The sequence below is a fragment of the Puma concolor genome, chromosome B2, assembly GCF_028749965.1.
Source record: "Puma concolor isolate L17-30 chromosome B2, mPumCon1.1.hap2, whole genome shotgun sequence".
NCBI lineage: Eukaryota > Metazoa > Chordata > Mammalia > Carnivora > Felidae > Puma > Puma concolor.
In genome coordinates this window covers 124,694,238-124,720,459 of record NC_141671.1, presented here as the reverse complement: position 1 = coordinate 124,720,459, position 26,222 = coordinate 124,694,238, and the positions used below count along the sequence as shown (strand labels likewise).

Here is a 26,222-nt window from a genome sequence, read left to right as displayed (position 1 = left end):
TGCTTTGGAAAGGTCTGCCGCTTGTCAAGAGTGATCAATCTTGATTCCTGAAAAGCTGTGGCTGGAATTCTAATGCCAAAATGCCATGAACTGGTTTTCTGCATTAAAAAGTCTAAGCGGATGTCATCTCGACAAAAATGGTAATATAGAGACTTTGTGATTAAATAGATTTTTGATGTTAAGTGGCGATTCATGCCATAAACAATTGACAACTCAAAAATGAGAATACAAGCCTCTCGAATTTTAACTTGTTTTAACAAAGGATTTAGTTGAAAACCAAGTACTGGCAAATCCAACATCCTTTTAGAAATTACTTTTGCATGTACTTGGACTCAACCAAATTTTCAACTCTGTATCTCCACTCCGAACCAATTAGAATATTTTGGTAATTGTATGATTAGAAGTATTAGGCTTTCACTGTACATACTGAGGTAAAATGAGTAAAAGTTGGATTAAAAATTGGAAGTAAAGAGGGGTGCCTGAGTGGCTCACTTGGTTAGGCATTTGACTCTTGATTTTTGCTCAGGTCATAATCTCATGGTTTGTGAGATTGAGCCTTGCATCAGGCTCTGTGATGACAGTGCAGAGCCTGCTTGAGATTCTCTCTCCCTCTCTCTCTGCCCCTCCCCTGCTCTCTCTCTCTCTCTCTGTCAAGATAAATAAATAAACTTAGAGAAATTAAAGACTAGTTTCAAGATTGTATTACTAGAATTGCAAATATAAGGATAAGGTAAAAAGCCAATTTAATATTCCTTTGTATTATAAGAAATAAGAAAATTGTGGGATAATAATCATTAGCACTAGCAGTATGGTAGGTTTTTTACATGGATTATCTGGCTTACTCCCCAAAGCAGCACCATAATGCAGTTTCCATCATTGTTTCCATATTATAGCAAAAAAATTGAGGTCCAAAGAGTTTAGTAAAGATGCATGGATTCTAGAGCCCATCACTTAACCATGGCAATTCTGAATTAAAGAGAAGCATTCCCAGTGATAGGCCTAAAGGGGGAAGGGTGTAGGAAAGTAGGAGGTTATTAATTTTTCACAAGATTTAAAAAAAGAACATGAATCAGAACCACCAAATTTATAAACAATGGATGCAATATTTCCAAAAGAGTGGAGAATTGAAGGCTTCCTGAGAAGTGCAGTTCTTTATATCATTTAACTTTTCAGCTTTGCAGAGCAACAGCAAATAACAGTGACCCTAGAAGAATTCAGTAACCTCTAAGGTGGCCCTAGAAGCCTTTAAAGCATGTTAAAGCACTGATTCAAAGTAATTTTACAGTAGCAAGTATACAAAATGCCTGTGTTTGCATACATCTTGGTTGACCCTTAATTCACGCTTGGTTTCCAATTAAAGGGCAAGAGTTCAACTTGGTTAGTGTGACCAAGACTGATGATATAAATGTATAGCAACTATTGAGAGTTAAGGACTCACCTTGGCCTTGGCGACTTGTCAGGAAGAGGAGCTCAGCTCTAAGAAGCTAGAAGACACAGTATGTAACAAGTCTTTCTAGGGTGTCCAGACATTTCTTCCTTCTACTCTCTGGGCCACGTTTGGGGTTATCTGGGTCAGGCCTTCTTTTTTCCTTTCTAAATTCCACTGTTCATTGCAGAAATCAGGTGTTACTCTGCCCAATTGTGCTTCCTTTCATTTTTCAGTTTTCTACTCTTGTCTTTACAAGATCATGGTCCAGTGTATTAGACAAAGAGAGGGCCTGTTTTCTCTCTGACATGAATCTATTTCTTTTAGCCCACCATCCCCCCAACACACACACACACACACACACACACACACACACACACATACACATACTCTTTGGTAAGGTTATTTGGAAGCGGTCTCAGAAAAGATGACTGGCTGCAGCTCTCCATATACTTAACACCCAGCTGCTCATCACTTTTGTACTAAATAGGAAGAAATCCACTTGTTTTCATACTTACTGGGCTTTCTTGAATATAATATTTATCTTTTAATCTAAACACATACATTCTTTCCAATTTTCTGAATCCTTGGGAAATATTATGAGGGTTTTTACTGAGCAAGATGTTAGGCAGAATGTGGGTAATGGGTTAAAATACAATGAAAATATGTTCAGATAGCATTTATTCTGAACATTAAATATAACATTTTTTTGAGTACCTACATGTGTTCATGCACTGAGGAAACACTGACAAAGTAAAGGGCTTAGCTGTGTTACTCAAGACAGAGTATCAGATAAAACACACACACACACACACACACACACACACACACACACACACACACAGGGAAGACTCAAGACTCACCTCTGACCTAATTGGGACACTTTACCCATGTGTATTTAGTTAGAGCCAAATGTCTGGCACAACCAGGGAAAATATAAAAATATTTCTACCATCTAAGAGGAAACATTTGTCACTTAATTTTTCTCTTACAATTTTAAAGATTATAAGGGCAGGTATGCCCATGATGAAATTAGCAGATCTGTGTGAGCTCCATGTTCCAGGGACCTGTGACCTAACTTTCTACATTCACAAGAGCTGAGCTCTGCTGAGGCTTGCACTTCCCTGACAAAGACAGACTATTCCATTCTCACTCCTCGTGACTGTGTACATGTTCCTGACTCCTCATTATGTCAGACCACCCCAAAGCCACAAGCTGGGGCCACCTCTCCTTTGACTCCCAACTGAATGGTCTCTATGGAATCATCTTTCACTGAGTGTGTAAAACTATCCATAGGTGGCACACCTCTTCATATCTGCTTAAAGTCCTTGGAGGGACACCCTCCATTACTATATACCAAGTCATCAATATCATACCATATCACCCCCATTATCATACCATATCATCTATATTATACTACCATATCATACCAGTATCATCCTCCATTATATATATCATATCATATCATATCATATCATATCATATCATATCTCATCATTATCATGATCACGATAAGAGAGTCCTATTTATGTACCCAATGCCAGGAAAAATGTTTTTCTTCCCAGGGAATTTTCCTAGAGATAATGAATGCTATAATTATTCTGTTACCCTTTGCCCTGTCTGCTAGGAAGTTGAGATCTCAGTTTTGCTCAATTACTTTGTGTAATTGTTCTCCTTTCCTCCTCTTTTACTATGTAGTTTTTGTCTTTCATCTTGACAGAATAGTTTTATGTCTTTGTGTTCTTATGTTTTATTGTGACTTTCTTATAAGCTTAAAAATCTTTTTGGAAATAGGTAGATGTCAAAATAAGTTCTTGTCCTCAAAGTTGTTTTTTTTTAATTTTAAATTTCCATGTTATGTAATTTAATTTAATCTCTTATGTCATTCTCTGAACAGCTTATACCTGTGCCTCTGCTTATTATCTAATGGTTAAATTCTCTAGTTCTATTTCTGAAGTTATGAAAACTTAGAGGGGAGTATATGCCCCATGCAATTTATATCTAACCAACCCATAAGTATTTTGTTATGGGGGCAGTGGAGGTTAGTGGTGGCCAAGGAAAGGTGATAATAATGATGGCTGATGTTACTGACTCCTTTAGCATATTTTGGAGATGGTAATGTGTCCTTTAGCATATTATCAAAGACAAAGTACAGCTATCACTTAGTTGTCAAGATTGGAAAAGTTAAACTTTAGGAAGCAAACTCCTTTTGAAACAAGCCAGAGTCCGTTTTTTTCATGCCTTATCAACAGTCAGCTTCATCCAGAGTGTATGATGCACGAAGCCAGCTGAATTAGCTATAAGACCAATTTAGAAGTTCTGTGTAATGCCTTTGAATACCTTAATGTTGACACTAAACTCATAATTCACAATTTCAGGATATGCTTCTTGTGGGGAAGAGAAGAGGGCAGGGGCAAAACAACAATGTGCAAGTTCAAAGGGGTTGAAGATGCACTTCGGGTATTTGGATTGGCACTCCGGAGCTCGCGGATGCTTGTGATTGCTTATCTGACTTATCTAAACTGCTGACGTCAAAAGAATTAGGCTAGAAATCTTATGATTACAGCTTTTCTTGTGATCTTTTCTGGTATTTCCTGTTTCCTGTCAGGCCAAATATACTTCGAGAGAGGGTTATTTTATGGCATTTCACCGTTTCTGCCTCAGCTAGACCCAGAGGTAGAGGAGGCATGAAGTAAAAATAATTAAGAACAGCAGCAGAAAGCTCTGTCTGCCCCCAACACTCCCACCCCACAGCCACTGACGTTTCTAACATCAAAAAATGTTTCTGTAATGGTTCAGAGTAGGGTCTTATTTTTAATGGAATAAGGTCTATTGTTCATTAAAAAGAAGAAGCCACTTCCATTGTATTTCTGTTACCTTATTTGGGTGGTAATAAGCGGGCGGGCTGTGAATGGCATAATGCAGGCAGCTAAGAAGGCTTTTGAGAGGACAGGAGATAGCTTCAGAGCAAAAAGGAGGAAAGAAAACTGGCCACCAAGGCCTATACGCTTCTTTTGGGAATACAAACACCCTACAGAATCAAGAAAAATAACAGTGGCTGCAGATGAGCTTTATAAAATCTTGCCTAAATGTTGCTAAATCTTCCATGTGCTTTCTGAGCTAAACACTACGTTTGCAAAGAAAGCTTGAGAGGGGTTAATCCTCAATGGTTCACGGGCAAACGTACCACAGACCCACGCTTTCAATGGCCACATGCACTGGCCCTGTCTGGCCCACCCTCTTGCAACTCTACCTCCAAGAAACTCTACCAGAAAGAAACATAACTATTATATAGGATCACAGTAACATTTCACTTATAATGGCTATAGCAACCAGCAGCTACCATGTCTACTTATTTCATATATAACTTCCTTTAACCTCACAATCCTGTTTAAATTCTTACATCTGGTATTCTTTTCTGGTGGGCAACTACCCTTTTAGGACAATGCAGCACGCTAGGTGGGAAATTCACAACCAGAGCTTGGGGCTTGTCCAGAACAATTTATAATTCAAGTCTGGGAACAAGAAAAACATGTGTGTTCACATACACGCATGCATTTATGGGTGCACGTGTACCCCTTGCTTGTGTAAGATGGATACCACACATATAACGCAATCATAGAGATGTTAGTGCTTTGGAGTGAAAAGGACAGAAAATGAGATTTAGGGAGGTTATCATGGAGAGAGGCATTTTTGGAGTTTGACCGTGGCAGGCAGCATGGCTGAATAAGTAGCATGGCTGGGCATCGAGGGACCTAGAATTGGCTCCAAGTATGGTGTGTAACCTCTCTGGGGCTCTCAGTTTTCTCATCAAAAAACAAAACAAAACAAAACAAAACAAAACAAAACAAAACAACTGCAGTGGTTTAACTAGATGAACTTAGAGGCACTTTCCTTTATAAAATTCAAAGACTTCTCCATTTTTCCTCTTATAATTTTTCAATGGTTCTACAAAAGTGAAGGTTTCTTGTCCATATGCAACCCAGTCCCATTAATTCTTTTTGTTTCCCACCAGTTTTTCCTTTAAACATCATACTAAGTTAATTCAATTAACCTCCATTTCTCAATCGTTTCTTATGCTTTTCTGCCTTTGTACTTAATTCCTTCACCAAGAAGGTCATTTTGTCATATCTGTTGAGATATTAATGATCTTAGAGACATAGCTGTAAGCTATGTCCACACTAAGCCTTCCTGGGTCCCTCTAGAGAAGGGTGAGTTAACACGGAGTCCTCTGGGGTATCTATCACACTAGGTTTGTGTTTGAGTATGTGGTTTTATCTAACTCACTACATTATAAACTATATAAAAATTACACTTTTCTTAGACATTTTCTCATCCATCCTGTGGCACCTAGCCTTGAACTAATTGCTTAAAAAACATGGCAACCTGAAGACAGAAGAAATACGACTTGGCGAAGTAGGAGGGACAGGCTGTCGTGAAACTGTGAAGATCAGTTGTGTCAGGTCTTGAATTTGTGGAAGTGAGGATCATAGCTGGAATGGGAGATCTGGATGGAAGAACACGTGGAATACACCTCCTTCAGGACAGGTTGGTACCAAGTGGCAAAGCGCTTTAACTGGATGGTTTATATATTATTTCTTGTAGTTCTGTGTAAAATACTATAGCACTTGGGAAACGTGGTCTGTAAGTTAAAGGGAAAGTATTCAACATCTCAAAATTCTTGATATTTACTAAATATGGCCAATGAACACCAAGTTGATGGTTGGGAATACATTAGTATCTTTACCTCAAGTCTAACTCTCCACCAGCCACTGTTGGTAGGGAAGTCCTTCTAAAATGTAAAATTTATCATGTCACTTCCCACTAAAATTATTTGCAGCCTTCTCGTACCTGGAGGATATACTCCTTAGAAAGGTAGATGAGGTCTTTGGTAATATGGCCCCAGACTACCTCCCTATGAATAAGCCGTCTTTGTCCTTCCTCAGTGTTTCCACAGAGTATTATTCCTACTGTATCTTGAGACATATGCCTTTCTACCTTGATATCAGTGAGTTGTTTATACGTCTGTGTCATCTAATAGGTCATAACTTCTTTTTCTTCTGCTTTCGTCCCAGGCACATAACATAATGCTATGCACTGAGTAGACACTCAAACCATAATTATTCAATCGAATTGCTTTGCAAGAAAAACATAGAAATTTGATTTATTTCCCTTTCTGAATATCTTGAATAAATAACCAGTAAGTAGAGGTCTCAATTTCTTCTGAGTTAGGAATATGTCCTTATTCAATTGTGACTTCTTGCATGGTAGAAGATGCTAAATATTTGGATATGACATTAAAACACCATTTTCTGTTCTGTGACCCCCTAGAGTGTTTCTCATTATTTTTGGAGGGTGGAGGCATTCAAAAATTTTTTTTTCAAAACAAAAATTTTTTAGTTCAATTTTATCTATTCACATTCTACAGTGCGTTTATCACCAAATCAAACAATAGGGCATTTAGGACTAAAGGGGGTAGAAATTGCTTTCGAATTGATGAATCTGATGAGTTCACAGTTCTTGATTTTATATACCTATTTAACTGACAAGGAAATCTTTTCTTTTGTTCTACTGTAGAATGATGCATTGAACCAAGACAAGCAATGTGGAACTCAACTAATATTCAAAGGAGAAACTAAGGGCAAAGAGATAGGTGTACCTAAACCTTGAATGACTTATAGACAGAAGAACAGGGAGGGAGGTAGCTGGTTCTTCATATCAGCTACCCTGGAAAAGGTACTAATGACTCCTGTTACAGAGCTAGAAGAAAGCAGTGCTGTTTTCCCTGCTACAGCGCTGGCAGCCTTATTCCTCGTCACCCTCACTTCTCCTGCATCGCCCATCCCTCCCATCCTTCTCTCTAGGAGCCAGAGTGCAGAGAAAGGAGAATACCTCTTAGAAATTTCCAATGAGCACATTTAAGCAATGAAAATGTATCAGACCTGACCAGAATACAATGCACTGTAGGTTTATGATTGCAATTCAAATTTGTATTAGATATAAAACCTCAGCTTCTGATGTGGAAACCAACCAGAAAGGTGTCACTTGTTCCCATCCTGTTTCACGTATGACAGTCATTCAGTTGAACTTTTCAGCGTCGAAGTCCTGAGATTGGTTGCTGAAATGCATGTGTATATTTTAACCGAAAGAGAAAGAGGTAATAGGGTAGAATAACTGGGTCCAGCATGTGCATAGGAATGTAACTAAAATAAATACTATTGAATATGCAATACTCAAGTACGGGCCCAGCACATGGTAGCTCAATCAGTGCGTAATGGAGATAGTGGGTTTTTTTGTTTTTGTTTTTTTAATGTTTTTTATTTATTTTTGAGAACGAGTCACACAGTACTAGTGGTGGAGGGGCAGAACGAGGGGGAGATGCAAAATCTGAAGAATGGTCCAGGCTCTGAGCTGTCAGCACAGAGCCTGACATGGGGCTCGAACTCACAAACCGCTAGATCATGACCTGAGCTGAAGTCGGATGCTTAACCAGCTGAGCCACCCAGGTGCCCCTGGAGGTAGTGTTTTTTGAAGAGGGAGTCAAGATTCATCATTGACCCTCAGAGTGAGAAGGGTCTTTGTGTTTGTTTGCTTTCCTTTGTTGTTGTTGTTTGGTTTGTTGGGTTTTTGTGTGAGCTTGCAGCAGAACAATACACTTGAAAACTGGTCTTTGTGGAAAGATAAAGGGACTCTGTACATTCTCTCATTAGATCCCATTGTCATTGAGAGTTAGGTGGGCAGATATGGTTTCTTGTCACTTCCACACTAGAGGCTCTCTCTGGGGAAGGAGAATATGGCACAAAGTAAGGCCATCTACTCCTGACACCCTGAAGAATTATGGGGAAGAGAGTCAAAGACAGAACCCAGTGGTCAGATAAACATGCATTTTGCATTTTGTGCAGTAGGCACATTCAGATAGGTGTGCGTGGGCCCAAGGCACACGATCACCCAGAACCACCTTGCAGAAAAGCAAGGGGCAGGGGAAGTATTTATCCAAAAGAAGTAATTTAGTCTGGAAAAGATTGACCTCCACCATGATAATGAGCAAATAGAAATTTTTTTATCCCATTCAAGGGGCTAAAGAGGAAGATTTGATTAGTTGAAGAGAAACAGGCTGTATTTTATTGCACATTTCAGTGTGGACATTTGAGATCTCTGCTACAGTTGTCTTCAACAGTGACTGTTTTCATTTCTATATGTTTTTGTTTACACTTCTTCTACTTGGATCCAGTTTCTTTGTAGTGATCTCACTTCACTTCCTTCTTCTTGGTACTCCACGGTTGTCTCCTTACTTGTCTCTTTCTAACTTTTTTTTTCAACAAAAGCTATCAACTTTTTTCAATGAATTTTTGACACAGATCCTCTAAACAAATATCTCTTTCAGTTTCCAGAAGTTGTCATCAAGGTTATCTATATTTGTGTGAGATATTTGGGTGCCATCCAAAAGAGATGAGAAATAAGTAAGAAAAGAGTCTTGTGCTTTGGCTTTAATTCTAGAAGAAAGGAAAATCTGAGGATGTTCTAATTATTGCACTAAATGTGTCTCAATGCCCTTTGTTGTTTAATTTTCCTTATGAATGCTTTAACTAAAGATTTACATTTATTTTAGCACATTTATTACATTTCTCATTACATTACATTTACTTACATTTATTTTTGTTTGATCTCTCTATTGACCTTGATTTTATTTTACAATTTTCTGGTTTTCCACCTTTTGATTTCTACTATCAAGTACATGCAACTGCTACTCAATCTCTTTTGAAAAATTTGTCCCTTTCTCTCTAGGGATTTTATTTTTCTGTAATCAGCCTGGCCCCTTGGACTCACTTTTAAGGCCACACACAACTAAACCTTGCTTTGTCTTGTCGACTCTGCCTTCCAATTGCACACAAGGCCTACACTAAGTTTTATCTTGTTACTAATGATAAGGACCATGACCTAAAGGCTCTTTTTTAGTCTTCCCTCAGCACATGTGTGAAAGCTGAGGGAATAACAAAATGCTCAGGACAGGGGCGTGGTTTATAATCTATAACATATCATGCCAAGCAGATTTTTTAGGTGAGAAGAAGTATTCTGAAGAAAGACTCTCTCATAATGTTGTAGTTCAAGGAATTTAAGGCAAACGGAAGGATACAAAGCTCACCTCTTGGGTGGTCTCTTAGCATTTTAGAGATTGAAGTCAATTCTAAAGAGAAATTTATGGAAAGACAGGGAAAAAATAGAAAAAGAAATAATGATGTCTACACTGTATACAGATCTAGGCTAGGGCACTGTATTAAATCACAAGTACTTTGTGTTCTGCTTCCTCTTTTTGATAGGGTGATATATACCTACCACATACTATGAGGTGTATTGCTAATTGAAGAGTGAGAAAAATCAGGTAGTAGAAAAGACCACACTCTTCTTTACATTGCTTCTGTGAGTGAAAAAAATAACTTGGAGATTTTGGTCTTTTTACAATAAAGCTTCTAATGTTTTCCTTTTAGAAATTAGTAAGATGCAAAAGTCAATGCTCTGCTGTTCAGTTAACCAGACTTGTTTAAAAAAAAAAAAAAGAAAGAAGAAAGAAAGAATGAAAGAAAGAAAGAAAGAAAGAAAGAAAGAAAGAGAAGGAAAAAAAAAACTGTTTCCAGGCAAAGAGCAGAGGACGTGGGAATAACATCCTCCATTCAGCTCCAACCCCTCAAAAGCTCATTTGTAGGACTGGGTAAACACACACCTTCCGCATTCTATTTTTGAAATTACGTTGAGGAATATACAGACTGTTATCTGTAAAAAAAGCAACTTTTCAAACTTTAGTTGATATAAAATGTTCCAAAATGCCTGAACAGAGTAATTATTTTTAAAGTATATAAAAGCATTCACAATTTATATGTATTTGCTCTAAAATTTTATAATTATCAGTGCACTGCAACTTCCCTATATGAATATAGAACTGTCTCATATTAGTTTTGTACATAGTTTATACCTTTTTAATAGTTGGGGAATCCACTGTCATGTATTCTTTTCTTTTATTTTAAAAGCTATAATGACTAATCCTGATCCTCTACCAGAATATAAACTTAAAAATGATTCCATTAAAAGGAATAACTAAATTCATATTTCTTGAGTAATCTTTGCCTAGAAAAAAATGTTCATTCATGCATTTAATGGCAAATTGTAAGCTATTTTGTTCCTTCTGATAATTTCCTTTTTTTTACTTATCGAAGTGTATTGAGTGGCTAATGTGTGAAAGATGTTAGGAAGAACACAAAGAAAATAGAATGTTCTTCAGATTGTCAAAAAGCTGAGAAGCCAGGAGGGAAGGAAGAAAATGTACATTAATTATGACAAAGTGATTTGTTTGTGAAAGAAATACAGAGAAAGTTCTGTGAGACTTCAAAAGAGAAAGACACACACTCCTTCAGTAACCTCAGGAAGGCTTTGTGCAGGGAATGGTATATGAGTGGGGTCTTAAGGAATGGCAAAAGTTGGGGGCATGGAGGGAAGTCAACAATGAACAGAAAGCCAGGATGTAGCTGTGGCATGCTTGTCCTGTCTGAGTCGAATGCAAGTGCTTATGGGGCAATAATGACAAATAAGATGGGAAAAGTGAGCTAGTTCCAGACTATGGAGAGCTTTAAATGCAGGATAAAAGTATTCGGATTTTCTCTGCAGACAATAGAGTATCACTGAAGGATTCTGAAGAAGGGCAAGACATATTCTGATTTTTCTTTTGATGTTACTGATCTAAATCACACAGTAGAAAGAAGAGGGGTAGAGAACGGCATGTTGGTGCCTCAGTCAGTTAAGCGTCCAACTTTGGCTCAGGTCATGATCTTGCAGTTCATCAGTTTGAGTCCTGCAATGGGCTGTCTGATCTGATCACAGTCTGATCTCAAAGCAGAGCCGTTCCCCACTCACGTTTTCTCTCTCCCTCTCTCTCAAAAATAAATAAAACATCAAAAAAAAAAAAAAAGGGTAGAGAGAGTACTAGAGTTAGGAGCTACTGCAAGATGATAAAGAAAACATGAAGTTTGGCCAAGGGCCATGGAACTAAATAGAAAGCAGGTGATGAGCATGAGGTATTGTTGAGAAAATAGCAATAATACCAATAATTATAATAGTTAACATCTACTGAGAATGTAGTAGGGCTTAGGCTCTTTTCTAGGCTTTTTTTTTTTTTTTTGGTATTATCTCATTTAGTCTTCACCTTTTGTGAAGGTGCTATCATTATTCCCTTTTTATAGAAGAGGCAACTGAGGCACAGAGAGGTGAAATAATTTGCCCAGGTTCACACAATTTGAGTGAGAGAGGTAAGACTTAAAAATTTGAAAATCTCAGCACTGCACCAATACTCTGTTACTACTAATTTGTATTATGGACTTAGAACCAACTGTAACTGGGCAGTTAGAGCAGTTTTGAAAAAGGGTTTCTGCAGAGGTCATGTCATTTATAAAAATAAGGAAGTCATGTGAAGGACAAGATTTAGTGAAAATAAAACGCTGTCTTCCAGTTTTTGCTCAATTTTGCAAAGATCTCAAAGCATCTGATTTGCTCAATTTTGATTTAAGAACAGATTAGGGGTGCCTGGGTTGCTCAGTCGGCCAAGCATTCAACTCTTGATTTTGGCTCAGGTCATGTTCCCAGGGTCGTGGAATGGAGCCCTACACTGGGCTCTGCACTTAGCGTGGAGCCTACTTGAGATTCTCTTTCTCTCCCTCTACTCCTCTCTCTCCCACTCACACACTCTTTCTCTAAAATAAATTAAAAAAAAAAACCAGATTCAAGTGTCAACAATTATTACCCAGTTTAGGTACAGATTGAGTGCAAACTAATGCACAAGTAGTTGTTTTAGAAAAATGTTATGAATTAATGTCAAGTTATCTACTGTTAAGACTCATTGATTCTTTGATCAAAGCAATTTGTCCTGCTTTGAATGAGATCATTAATACTGATGAGTGATTGAAAATGTGTTTGAATTTTAACAAATGGTTTTGAATTTCACCACTTTTATTGCCAATACTTGGAGTTGACAGAAAGGTTTAAACCAATGAATGCTTGTTTTCACATAGATGCTGTAGATAGAACTCCCGTTCACCAATTTATAATTGTTCTTCTCTTGATAAGTATTTGATTCTTCCCTGAGTCCCTGGAGTTTAGCACAGTCCCTGGCATACATTAAACATCCAATAAATGCTCCTTGACTTATAATCATAAGAATGTTTCAATCTTCAATATATTTATATTATGCTTGATACTTGAGGTACTTTAAAATAGTACTTTGAATGTCAATTTGAATTGTAGACTTCTGGAATCAAAGAATTCTTTTGGAGATTTTTTCCCTCTGAGGTGGTTTAATTTTTAGAGCGAAGTATAAAGCAAATTTCTGATATATTTTTTTTTTTTTAATTTTTTTTCAACATTTTTTATTTATTTTTGGGACAGAGAGAGACAGAGCATGAACGGGGGAGGGGCAGAGAGAGAGGGAGACACAGAATCGGAAACAGGCTCCAGGCTCCGAGCCATCAGCCCAGAGCCTGACGCGGGGCTCGAACTCACGAACCGCGAGATCGTGACCTGGCTGAAGTCGGATGCTTAACCGACTGCGCCACCCAGGCGCCCCAAATTTCTGATATTTTATTCTCCTGGAAAGGCTGAGAAAGTTACAATGGCATGGGGAAAAAAAAATATATATATATATATTTAGGGAGTTAGGTATTTTTATATTTTTCTGATACCAAAGGCTATTGAAATGAGCACAAGCTTAATAAATAAGTAAATAATGTAAAATTTAGACCAGAGACACCAAAAGAAAGGTAAGTTCTGTGGCTATAGAATTTGTAGTTATTTGGTTGAATTCCAAAATAAAATTATTTATTCAACTGAGAACAAGCTCTGTTAGGAGATGTCTAGCTTTAGGTTGCTGCCGAGAATCACAATTAGACTAATACTTGCACTTACTGCATTTGAGAAACTGCTTATTTATTTCCTGCCCTTCTTCTCCCTCCCCAGAACCCCCTCCTGGGCATGCTACCACCACCATGCTTTAAGGCTTACTTTTTTTTTTTTTTTTTTTTTTGATGATAGATGGGGAATCTTCCCCTGGGCCTTCCCAGCACTTGAAGCTTGGATCTAAAACTAAAGCCCTCAAAATAGTAGAAAAATGTAAAGGCACAATTGTCTGGCTTATTTTGCATGGTAATATAATTTTTCTGGTTTGACCAAGATTTGTATTATATCATGAGTTCCTATGTTTGTACCTCTACATATAATCAATAAAACAATGTCTTAGTTAACTTCAAATAACCTAGCGTGTGCCTGACTTGTGTCAGTTTTGTGGACTACAGCTGGGTGATGGAGATCCTGTTCTGGTTCTAACACAGGGTCAGTATGTGACCCCAGACAAGTTGTTTAGTCTCTAATCCACTCTTCACCTCTTTGGATTAACTAGATAATTAGACCATCCTTTGTTTCATAAAGGGAAAACAATGTGAGTATTAAGAAAATTAAACAGTTGGATATGATCCAATGAACTGAGTTGGTGCTCCAACTTTGGGCATGCTGATCACTTCCAGAGCTCTCTCCAGAGCAAACAGTGCCTCCACCAAAGCCCAGATGCACAACATGTGAAGATGACGAGCCTCACTTCTTCCTGTCATCCCCCATTCCCTCCTCCAGCCTATCGCTATGACAGTCACTGTTAGTCTCCAGCCAACGCCCATCTGAAGCTGGAAGGAAGATGTTCATACATGTAACCTCCTCTCTCGCACGTCCTTGCTCCCTTCAGGAGACACTGTTCCGGTCTGTCGTCCATCACTCACAATTTAGTGAAGCTCATCTTAAAGCTTCTCATGAATACATATTTATGCATTTATTTTCCCACAAATTCTTTTGCTGTCTGCCTTTATTACCTAAGCAAAATCTCAGAACACTTTTCCATTATAGTTGTGAGAAACCAAGTCCCAGTCTTGTGTGAGATGTATGAATGAAAATAAGGATGCTCCTCCCTAAAGAAAAGAAGAGTTGGAGGCTTTAAGGTTATATTCAACTTACTAAAAAACAGTGATATCCACCTCTAAAGTCTTGAAGACTATTGGTTCTATTTGGAACTTCTGCAATTTCATGGTTTTTAATGTAAACCTATGTATCAGTTACCACAAGCAGTGAAAATATACATAGAATGTTTTAGCTTTCAGTTTTCTTGTGTGTGGTTATAGCATGGCAAATATATTGTGTGATACAAATGTAACATCTATACAGGTACAGATAGCAGAGAGGAGGAAACAAACGACTGTGGGGGAAGATGCCCAGGCATGGGGGTGGAGAGCAGGAAAGCCCTTACAAAGAAAGGGATGCTTCAAGTGGACTTTGTGGTTTGAATTAAAATTTATTTATTTATTTATTCATTTATTTTATTTTACTAAAAATTTTTTTAATCTTTTTTAAAAAATTTATTGTTGAGAGAGAGAGAGAGAGAGAGAGAGAGAGAATGAGTGGGGGAGGGTCAGAGAGAGAGGGAGACACAGAATCCAAAGCAGTTCCAGGCTCTGAGCTGTCAGCACAGAGCCCAATGTGGGGCTCAACCCCACGAACTGTGAGATCATGACCTGAGCTGAAATCCGATGCTTAACCATCTGAGCCACCCTGGTGCCCTGTTTTATTTATTTTTATTTTTATTTTTTAAAAATTTTATTTATTTATTTATTTATTTATTTATTTATTTATTTATTTTGAGAGAGAGAGAGACAGAGACAGAGAGAGAGGGAGAGAGAGAATCTCAAGCAGGTTCTGTGTCAGCTCAGAGCCTGATATGGGGTTGGATCCCACAAACTGTAAGATCAAGAGTCAGATGCTTAACCGACTGAGCCACGCAGGCGCCCCTGAATTAAAGCATTTTTAGTTGGCTAAGTCAAAGAAAGACATTCCAAGCACTAGGCAAAGCTCAGAGATAGGGCACCACTTGACACATTTTGAGGAACAGGAAGTTGTTAGCACTGTCAAAATATGAATTGTGTGAGAGTTCTGAGGCAAGGGTCAGATGAGAGAGAGAGAACGAGGTTGAGAGAGAAAGAGATCAAAGTGAGAGACAGAGAGATCATTATACGTCTTGGTGTTTTTTTGACAAGCTTTCTACCATAAAACCTGTACACTAACTGAATACAGCCTAAACCCTGTCTTTCTAAAAATGGAAACACGCCAGATTTTTGGAACTATTCTTCAAGCGTTCCTGAGACCCTCACTGTCACGCTGTTCTGGGTAGAATGGCACAGAACACCTGATTCGGGGAGGAGCTTCAGCATCAGGGACAGGACGGGAGGAAGTAGGAGACAATTTGGAAAGTGAAGCAACTTGTCTCTGGGGCCGCACCACATGGCTCAGGCTGCATACGTGGATGACAAGTTCTCATGCCCATGACAGGAAGGGAGAGCCCCTCATCTCCTTGAGAATGCCAGGGCAGGGAGGGAAGAAGAAGAAGAGGCAGACCTCCTTGGAGAAGGTATCCTGCAAACAGGACAAAGGGGAGAGCAGACCAGGGAACAGCCTGTCCGGGAGCCAAAGTGGCTGCTGAGAGATTCCACTGCGAGTGAGGCAGTGGTCCAGGGATAAATTAAGACTCCACTAGTCAGCTTTGCAACGTCCTGAAAAATGTTCCTTTTAAGTGAGAAAGAGTCACAGAAGTTCTATTTTCTGTCTGTAGTACTGCTTTTTTCAAGAATTAACCCCCCCACTCACCTATAGTACAAATAACAACATAAACCTATCCCCAACACGCGCTAACGGCTGTTGAATTAGGTAACTTTATCAAAAGCGCAATTTGAAATATGAATTTTAATCACTTAATTTACTGAAACAAACCAAGAGTGGTAACAGTTGAAGTGTCACAGTGAAGTTGTCTGTCCAGGTGGGTTTTTCCATCTGTCTTGTACGACTCCCATGAAATACGGATGGCTTTGGCATTACCTCATTTCTTCTGACCAAGACCCGTTTCCCTGGGCATTCATCTCCAATTTGCCACATAAACCTCAGTCTCACTGGTTTTCTTCTCATCCCTAAGTACTCATGTTTACTAGAGACCAACACTATTTTTCCCCTTCCTTTCAAGTCTTTTTTTTTTTTTTTTGGTCCAGAACATTATTTTGTAATGATATTCTTTTTAGATCACTAGGCAACTTACAAAAGTTTCTACATAAATTGTTAAAAATCAGATTAGCTGCATTTTGACTTCTTAGTCCCTTTCCATGTAGGAAGAGAGGTAATTTTTGGTCTATCTTTCCCATCTAGGCTCCTACCTCTCACCACCAACGGTATGTCAGGATTCCGTTGCATAGGGCTAGCCAAGACTTCAAATGCATAAACACACGCTCGTATTTGTTCTTCTAAAGTGAACCACCACTTTCCAAATAGCTACCAACACATTCCCCAAAGGAAGAGAGCACCCTGCGACCAGTTACGGTTTCTTAGTTTACGGTTTTATCAGAGCCTGTTGGGATCCTTCGCAGGGATCCTAGCTGTCCTGGTGGTTGTGGTGCCGGCTGTCAGAAAGGTTCTCCACAACTGTCCTAAACACAGCACATTCTTATAACATGACAAAGTCCCTATGAGTCATCATTTCCACATTTGTGAGGGAGTTGATTTTTCCTGGTATCAATGGGGGAATCTGTATTATTGATCATCACCTCCAAAGGGGAAATCGAGGCAAGGAAGTTTGCCAACTTTCCCAGGACATGCAAAGCTTCCAGACCACTCAGTCTTGGGAACACGATACATGCCCGTAGCTCCATAGTTAAAGATCGGGAAACGTATTTTACTTTATAAAAAGCGTTACAAAAAGCAGCCCAGGAAGAATATCGTCTGGGAGAGAATTCTGACTTGCCAATAAGGAATTGCAGGGGCAGGATCGCCAGTAAAGAACATCTAATTCCACCTCCACCTTCTTTTGGGGGGACTGAAGTTCAGGAAATTTCACTTGTTTAAGGGCAAGCAAGTGTGAGCGGAGCCCAGAGCCCAGGTTACTGGATCCCCCGTCTGTTAATGCTCCTCCTACCACATTCTTCTTAATTTTAAAGATGCCTTCCTACGATGGAGCAAACATTCATTAATCACAGCCCTCGAACCCCGTGCTGCAAGTGGTCTTCCTTCCTTCTCCCGTTTTTCTGGCTCGGGCTCTGCACGGCAGGGACCCAAAGCAATCGGACTTGGCCCTGTTACCTCTCGCACCTCACAATTTACCTGCGAAGCTGTGGAGAGCATCTTCGTTCTCCAGAACGCCTCTCTGTTTGGTCGCCTGCAGCTCACTTTTGGATTTCCAGACCAGCTTTACCATCCTGATCATCTCGGGCAAGTCCCAGGGCAGCGGCCCCTGCTGGCACCCCGGCCGGCCGCCCGCGGAGGAGGGCAGCACACCTTCTGGGGCCGTCCACCTCCTGCCCAGCTCTGCCGAGTGGAAGTAGCGCTCGAGGACAGGCATTCTGCCCCGTCCCCCCGCGGAGCAGCTGGGGCCGCTGCTGCCGGGGCCGCCGCGGCGGCCGCCGCCGCCAGACGGGAGAGTCTTCCCAGGCAGGGGAAGGCGAAGCCCCGGGAAATCTCCTCCAGCTCCGGAAAGGCAAGCCTCCTCCAGCCTGGCACAGCCTCCCTGTCGCTCAGGCGCTCGCAAACACTGACGACGCGGCGACTCACTTGCCCAGGTTTCTCGCCGGTGAGAAGTGCCACCGCGCTCGCTCCTTGGAGACGAGCGCACTTTCCCCCCCACCCAGCTCTCCCGGGCACTGGCGGCACCGCGCTTAATTAATCCCAGGCCGCCGCTGGGACGGCTGCTGGGGGGAAAGCCATCGAGGCTCTAGCGTTTGCCTGTCCTCTTCGGATTCATTTGTTCCCCGTTCTCCTCTGGTGCTTGTCAAAGTTTGTCAAGTGGCTTGTCTCCAGGCCAAGAAGCGGGGCTCCCCCTTTGCCAGCTTCTCCGAGGGCTCCTCCAGAGGCCGGTCGGTTATCTGAAGGTGTCAGGTGAAGAGTGCGCCCCCCTCCCCCCCCCCCCTCCTCCGTGGTGCAGGAAGCCTAGAAGCTTCCCTGGCTCTAGCCCCGCAAGTCCCAAGGAGCTCTCGGAAAACGGGAAGTTGAGCACTGGCAGAACCGATTTGCAGCTGCTGCTCTCTGGAAGGTCTGGCGGGGGGCCACCTTGTCTGTCCCCCGCGTCTGCACTGGGATGGGGTTAGGCAGAAGGCTCTGGGATGGATCCTCACCCCACAGTTCACACACTCCCCTCCCCCACACCCCTCCCCCTCGCTGTCACTGGGTTTTCAGCAAACCTAACTGGGTTTTGGCCTATTGGTCAAATCCCTTCGTAACCTCAGCCGCCCTTCAGCTGGAAGGGAAATAACATTGAATCACATCCCAAAGCTAACTCTGAAAGAAGTGAATTAGGGAAGCACCAAGATCCTCACGCGATCGTGCAGTGGGGTTGCGTAGTCTGGATAGGTACCCTGGGCTTGTTAAAACCCCCTCGCAAAGAAAACTGTAATCATTTTAAAGGCTATTCATGGGGGGGGGGTGGGGGTGGCGTACGTGGCACTGGAAAGAAAGGAGAGAGTGTTGAAGATCCACTTTCCAGAGACAGAGCGCTGTGGACTTGATATTTGGGTCGCTAACTGCTGTGCCCCCACCTGTGAGGGGTTCAGCTGAGGACAGTCCTGGGCCAGGCGCAAGCCGGGTCCCACGGCTCAGGTGGAGAAGCCAGCCCTGCAAGTCAGAACCACACAACAGAAGGGGGTGCCCCCTGTAGCTTATGTGAAAAGCCCCAGACATAAATGAAAGTGGGGTGGTATTGTGTTGGGCACTTTTGTCAGCAAATTGGGTTTGTAGGAACAATTTGAAGTTGAACATTCACGTGGCTAGCTCTTGTTTTCTTGGCGGCCATTGCAACAAGCCCATCGTTTTCTCCTCTTCACATCTCTGCCATTGCAAAGGGCTTTATTTTGCTTGGCATTTTGTTTTGCTGATGTACAATCTGTTGCTCCTGTTCTACATTCCTTGCGGGGCATGTTTATCACACGGTCATTTGATGTTTCTTCAGGGGAGAGAAGAGGAGACTTCGGGGAAAGGAAAAAGACCGTTGCAAGGTGTGTTTTATTTTCATTGCCCTCACGTCATTTTTTACAATGTGAAACCAGCAAAGGCTACTGTAATTTTGTTGTTGTTATTATTCCTCTAAATCTAGGGTTAATAAGTTTAGTTTCCCACACTGAGTTAAATGGCTTTTCTCTTTTTCTGGATGGAAAAATACACTGGTAAACCTACTTTCTTTCCTACTAGGTGAGGAAGCATCAACATCTTTGAGGGTATAAAATAACAATAAAAGACGTTGAAGACACTGCTGCTTGTGAATTTCATTATTGAAATATTAATCAGACAGCTCTTCCTATAACAACTACATATTCACTTAGCCCAATTTGGGAAAAATCAGTGTTCCACTTATGAGAAAGATGAGCCTTTTTTTAAAAAATAAAGTTTATTTATTTATTTTGAGAGAGAGAGAGAGAGAGCGAGCGAGCACATGAGTGGGGCAGGGCCAGAAAGAGAGGGAGAGAGAATTCCAAGCAGGCTCCATGCTGACACTGTGCAGAGCCAGACTCAGGGCTCGAACTCACGAACTGTGAGATCATGACCTGAGCCGAAATCAAGAGTCAGATGCTCAAATGACTCAGCCACCCAGAAGCCCCTAACTTCCCTCTTTGTTAAGAGGTAAAGGGACTTAAGAATCAGTGTGATGCTTCCATCATGTTTGACAGCCCTTCCAGATCTTATGCTTGTATCACACCTAGGCATCAAAGCTCTCTAGATTTGAAATGATTTTATTTAAAAAAGCACATGTAGGCCGTTGCACTCTATGAGCATATTTCCTGAATAATGTCTTAAACTCACTCCTCAGTCACAAACTTCCTTGACATAACAACTGAAGAGTTTCCTAAGTGTTTGACTATTTTTATTTTTGTTCAGTTATTTTGCAATAGTACTTAGCATCAGGATATCCTGACCCTTGGAACAAAGGGGTTAAGAACAAAGAAAACAAATATATGATATAATATGTCACATACACTAATGCATTAAGAATACAACTTTTCGTGGAACATTTCTTTCAGAATGACATTTTTAAAAATCCAAGCATATAAATTTCCACTGTGTTCTCTGTATTGTTTCCTTGTAACAAATTGTTTCCTTGTAAAAAATATCTTAGAGAAGTTACAAAATGTTGGATCATTGAACATGAATACTTCCTAGTGGAGATGAGTTAGGGCCAAGCAAGCAGCATCTCAAATTTTCCTTCCCAAGAAGGAGTCTACTTTGTTTGAAGATTTGAAAATTGAAAAGTTTGCAGAATTAAAAAAAAAATTCTCCCCAATATGGGATTATCTTCATCCCAGGGTAGAAGTGCAAAAATACCACAAGAAAGGTCATTCTCATGGTATTTCTGTCTCACATAGAAACAGGAAGTACAGGAAATCTTGCGGGAAAGCTTGGCTCAGGAGATTTTTGGCTCAACTACAGGCTCAAGAGGTTGGGATAAACTGACAAGATGCTAGTACTCAGACTAAAATTATTATGCCACACATATTCTTTAACAGGTGGTTTTGTTACATTTCATAGGCTGTGATGTTTTTTGTCCTTCAGATAGTTGCGTTGGAAGAGCATGCCTGTAAACCTATGATTTTAAGTTTCCTCCGTGGGCATCATTCACCTTGAGTTTGTACCTGCAGCCAGAAGTTTGGATCACTGGGGATGGGGTCAAGGGGCTGGTGATGAGGTTCTGTACCCAGAGGAGTCATGGAGAAAAGAGGTCTCATCTATGTGACTTGTGAGGATTCTTACAAATCTTAATATCTGCAGTTAATGTGCTACATATAGGACATTTTAAAGTTTCAAAATAACCTCATTTTTAATTCAGGCATTGTGAGCCAACCTAACCTTCCATTAAAAGGAAAATAGGGTAGTTCTTTTCTTGTGCAAAAGAAATGTAATGAGAACTAACCAAGTCAAAAAATCCTCGTTCCAATGGATACCTAATTCTACCAAAAATGCTTTGCTATGTGTTTGCAGCCATAAAGGAAAGAATTGGTAACCACAGTACTAACAGATATAGCCAAGAACAAAGATTCAAAGACCTAATGATTTAGAACCTGGATTATTTTGAAGAATTTCTATCGTTCTGGGGGCTATGTTAAACTCTTACAGACTTGTGGGTGTTCTAGTCATTAAGCAGGTAAGTATTATATGTGATTTTAAAAAGAAAATATTAATAATATTAAATATTTCTAATTATTTTCAGAAATGAATTTTTAAATGGAAACTTGGAAATATGTATTTATTTCAATTTTTATAATTTGGAATCTATCTATAGATTCTCACAAAACTTCATTTGAATTGAAATCTCACTCACGGATAGTTTGGTAATGCTTCATACGCTTATTAACCCCCATTCTGCTTCTATCTTTAAAGAAAAATTTCAAACTGTTGAGGGAGTTTATTAATTTTGTCCTGGCCTTTCCTCTCCATCAGTTTAAATACAAATGTGTAAACACACACACACACACACACACACACACACACACACACACACGACCACCCTGGTTTCACAAATGCAATTCAAATGAAATTCAAAATGAGCAAGGAAGGAAAAACAGGTCTTTCAACTTTGTTTAATGTTGTCTAAGTAGAAGAAGCTCAAACAATTTACAGTGTCCTTCGAAAGAAAGAGAAATGTAATAACTTTGACCTTAACTAATCTCAAGGAATGATGCCAACAAATAGGGGAAGGGACTTGGTCTGCAGATAAGGAGCACATCAGGGAGCACGCATCTCTACCGTCTCATGGAAAGGGAGGAGAGTGGACAGTGCAAAATGAGGAAAGACGAGGTAGGAAAAGTAGATTCACAGCTTGATTTCACAAGTATTTAAACTACGGTCAAGTCTTCCCTTATTCACTCTGCAAATGTGTATTAACAGTGAAAGCTCAAGCAGAAGGGAGAACCTTTTGCACAACCCTTTTCAGGGACCAGCGACCTGCCTGGCTTCCCCACCTCAGGTTCTGGTTTTCATTTTGAGTTACCGCTTCTTCCATTTCTTTGCTTTGCACATTTAAAGAGAAAAACCAGGGTTTTAACTGGAACTAGCATGAGATATCTATCTTGGCTCTCAGACATCTTAACTAATGCTAAGCCTACTGTCTCTGACACTTAACCCACGACAAACGAGTCCAATAACACAGGGGTTGAGAATAAAATGGCAGGAAGACTTGATTTTCGCCACTTTGCTCCTCCTCCCTGCTGTTGAAAAACCATACATTGACACAGTTGCATAGTAAAAACAAAAACAAAACACAAACCTGAAACAAACAAACAACCCCCCCCACCCCGTTATTCTCTCCATTACCAAACATTTGATGCTTTACTGTGTGACAAGGCATCCTCTGGCTGAAACCTTTCTAGGATTTCAGAACTTATTTCCGATTGTAGAAGATTGTAAGTGGAGTAAACTTTTTATAATTTCATATTCAGGTGTGCCAGCTTCTGAAGAAATAGCTACAACAACGAAATCTCCAAAGCAGTTCTCTGAGACTACTTAGGGTTACAAAAAGTATGTTTCGATCTCAGCTCACCACTGAACTTTGCCTCAAACTTAGTGACATCTCCATAAATGGGTATGATGGCAATAACCACATTACCCATCACATTGGGATCTTGTAAAAATAAAAGAAGAGTAACCTCTGAGTTAATTTAAACCCATAATGAGCTACAAATGTTTTAAAGGATTATTTCTAAACTATAAGAAGTCATAATTGACAATTTACCTAAACTCAGATTTTGGCTATGTTTTCCTGGGGTCTATTAGAAAGCTGAAAAAGTCAATCCCCCAACCCTTGAAGTAGGTCCTACTTTGGAAATTTGTGTTCCCCAAGAGGATGCAGGAGCAGAGGAAATCAAAGGCAGGGGTATTAGAGTACTGGGAGAGGTGGTGACGGATTTAATGGTACAAAAGTGGGGTAAAGTAGGTAAAATGTTTTGACGTTGACAGGTGAATGAGAGTAGATAAAGGAGAGAATATGAGTTAAAAAAAGTGTTTCAATGGGATAAATATTTATTATAACTGCCCTTTGGAGTTGTGAGAACGGCTCGTGACTCACACCTAGGATGTCAGCTTGCATGATTTGCACCATCATTATTATTTAGTGCTCTGGTTAGTACTGTATAGATTCCTTTGATTGGGAATTCCAATTTTAGCCCGCGATGACTAATGGTATGTTTGATCTTCATGAGCTGTACGGCTCTGTGTCATATGCTGTGGTTGTGAACATGTGTGTTTAGGCCTTCCACCGGTCTCATTTCCCTAGACTAACTTATGTGGGCCTCAAATTTTTTGCTTGAGGGTGTATGCCTCCAGCATTTTTATAATTTTCATTACTCCTTGCTGGTCTTCATTTAATGTGTTTTTAAAAGAAGTATCGTGGGTAAAACTAAATATAATGTTTAAAAAGTAGCCTAAGCAAAATCTGAAATATGTTTCTACTTTTTTTTTTTTTTTTTTTTTGCTGGTGGGATGTTTGAATTTTGGAAACTCTCAAGAATTAGGCCAGGCTGAGTAGATCTCAAGGAGGCTGGAGGGGAGATTATCTAGACATCCACAAGGAAATGCTGAGGAATGCTTGGGTGAGGTTTTTTCCCCTCTTAGTATAATAATGAAAAAAAAAACAAAAACCCTAGACCACTAATAAGATATAGAGAGATTATCAATATTACATAACATAAAAGGAAACAACATAAAAGGAAAGTTATAAGATGGCAAAACACATAATCTTCTAACAAGACCTATTTGTTCCCTTGGCATTCATTATGTTTATGTTTATGGAGTTCAAAGTCAATTTCAAAGAAGGAAATTTCAACTGCTACACGTGTAGGAGTATAATCCTACTGCCTCTTCAAAGTATTCTTTATTTTTTCATCTATCACTTATTACCTTCTGGTGATTATGAGTTACATAAAATATCTATACCTGAAGGTGTCTCTCGGATGCTATTCCAAAGCAATGCTTCTCAAATGTAAATGCACATATAAATCACCTGGAGACCCTATTACATGCAGAGTCTGATCAGGCAGGTCTGGGTGGGGCCTTGAGACTTTGCAAACTTCCTGGGGATGACAAGGCTACTGCTGACCACACTCAGTAGCAAGGCTAGAGGGTTACCATGTAACAGATACTTTCTGCCTCTCCCATATTAGGTATTTATGAAAGAAAATGCAGCTAACATCCTAATCTTTACAGATACACATAGTAGGATTCTTGAAAACAATCAATTAATACCGGCGCAGGTCAGATAGTCTCAATTGGAAATAAGCAACCAGAACCACGGTGTAAGAGCAGGGCTGTGTCCAGCAACATTCATGACATTGAACGACTACGTGGTTTTTAAATTTTGTTTCATTCATTCATTTCTTTTCCCCTGTGAATTAACTTTAAAAATATGGTTGAATGTCCAATATAAATTACTGTGATGAATAATATATGTGATGGAGTCTTAACTTCAAAACCAAGTGGCTATTTTTGAAAATCTTTTCTGACCAAACATGAAAAAAAAATTTGCTTAGGCCAATTTTGCCATTCCCTCTTCTTTCCAGCATTTCGTTGTGGTCCTGTTGCTATGTTTAGAACAATCAGAATACAGGCAAGGCTCTGAGTCTTGAATCTCCATCATTAAGGATACTCTCACCAAGACCTGCTCCTTCATTTGATTTATCAGAGGTCTTTATAAAGTGGTCTTTGGATGAAGCTTGGTAATCTTTCCCACTGTGATATTCCAGGCATGAGTGAATGGTGGCCAGATGATTCCCGCTAAGCAAAAATGGAAAAAAAAATAAGTAGGCATTCATGGAGCTATAGCCAGGAGCCAATGGTGCTGCTGACTCAGAGAAACATACTGTAATGTCACAGCCACAGTGAAACACAAAACAAAACACAAGAGATAAATAAGATAAACTCCGCAACAGGCTGCACTCTTTATCAGGTATTGCCTAGAATTTATGCAGCTCCAGGGATAGTATGTGTGGGAAAGTGATGCCAGAAGCAAGAGGCATGTGAAATCGAATGGGAGACAAGGGTAATCAAGAGCACGAGGCTAGAACACTACCACAATTTATGCAATTAAAAATTTGTACAGTTAAAAAAATTTGTATATTTAACTAAATAAGAACACTTATAATAAGTGGAAGCATCTGCTGGTAATTGGAAACACAGTTTGGTATATTTTTTCCCATTGTCTTTCCTGGTTCTTTCTAAGGCTGTTTCCCTGTGATTACTAACACCTATATTTCCTGTTGTTCCCAGGGTAACTAAAATACAGGGAAGAGAAAGCTGGACGATATTAGATTAAAACTAAAATATATCATGGTCATTAATTTTGATAATTTTAGACCCTGTTTTCCTCTGTGATGGAAGGAGAGTCAAGGTAAGGTGAGACCACTTAACAGGTAGCATATAAACCATTGTACAACGCATTCCCTGTGTAGAACAGTACAGGCATCCTGAGTGACTCCCCCCAGCCCCCTTTTTGATATATAATGTTTCTAGAAGAAGAAGAACAGCACCATTATCAAGGAAAGAGCCTAGCACACTAGAATATTTGACAACATTGATGTATGTATAAGGTCTTCGTCATGAAAAGATTCTTTACGAGTTTCTTTTGGTAACTTTCTTTTCCACCCCACATTCAAATGCTAATTAAATTTTGCTTCTTCTATTCCATAAATTATCCAAAATGATTGGCATAACCTTT

The 26,222-nt window shown here is 39.9% G+C and overlaps 1 protein-coding gene across 4 annotated transcripts in view; it reads right to left on the bottom strand.

The window, feature by feature from the left end:
• PDE7B (phosphodiesterase 7B) overlaps positions 1 to 26,222 on the bottom strand; it is a 591,837-nt gene that overhangs the window by 128,949 nt on the left and 436,666 nt on the right. The window contains exon 1 of one of the 4 annotated variants that reach the window (XM_086707939.1): positions 17,639 to 18,238. The exons of the other annotated variants lie outside the window; for them this stretch is intronic. Coding sequence (XP_086564065.1) covers positions 17,639 to 17,876 — 238 coding nt within the window. The 5' untranslated portion in view covers positions 17,877 to 18,238. Of the gene's footprint in view, positions 1 to 17,638; positions 18,239 to 26,222 lie in introns of those variants that run through there. 4 annotated transcript variants of the gene reach the window in all.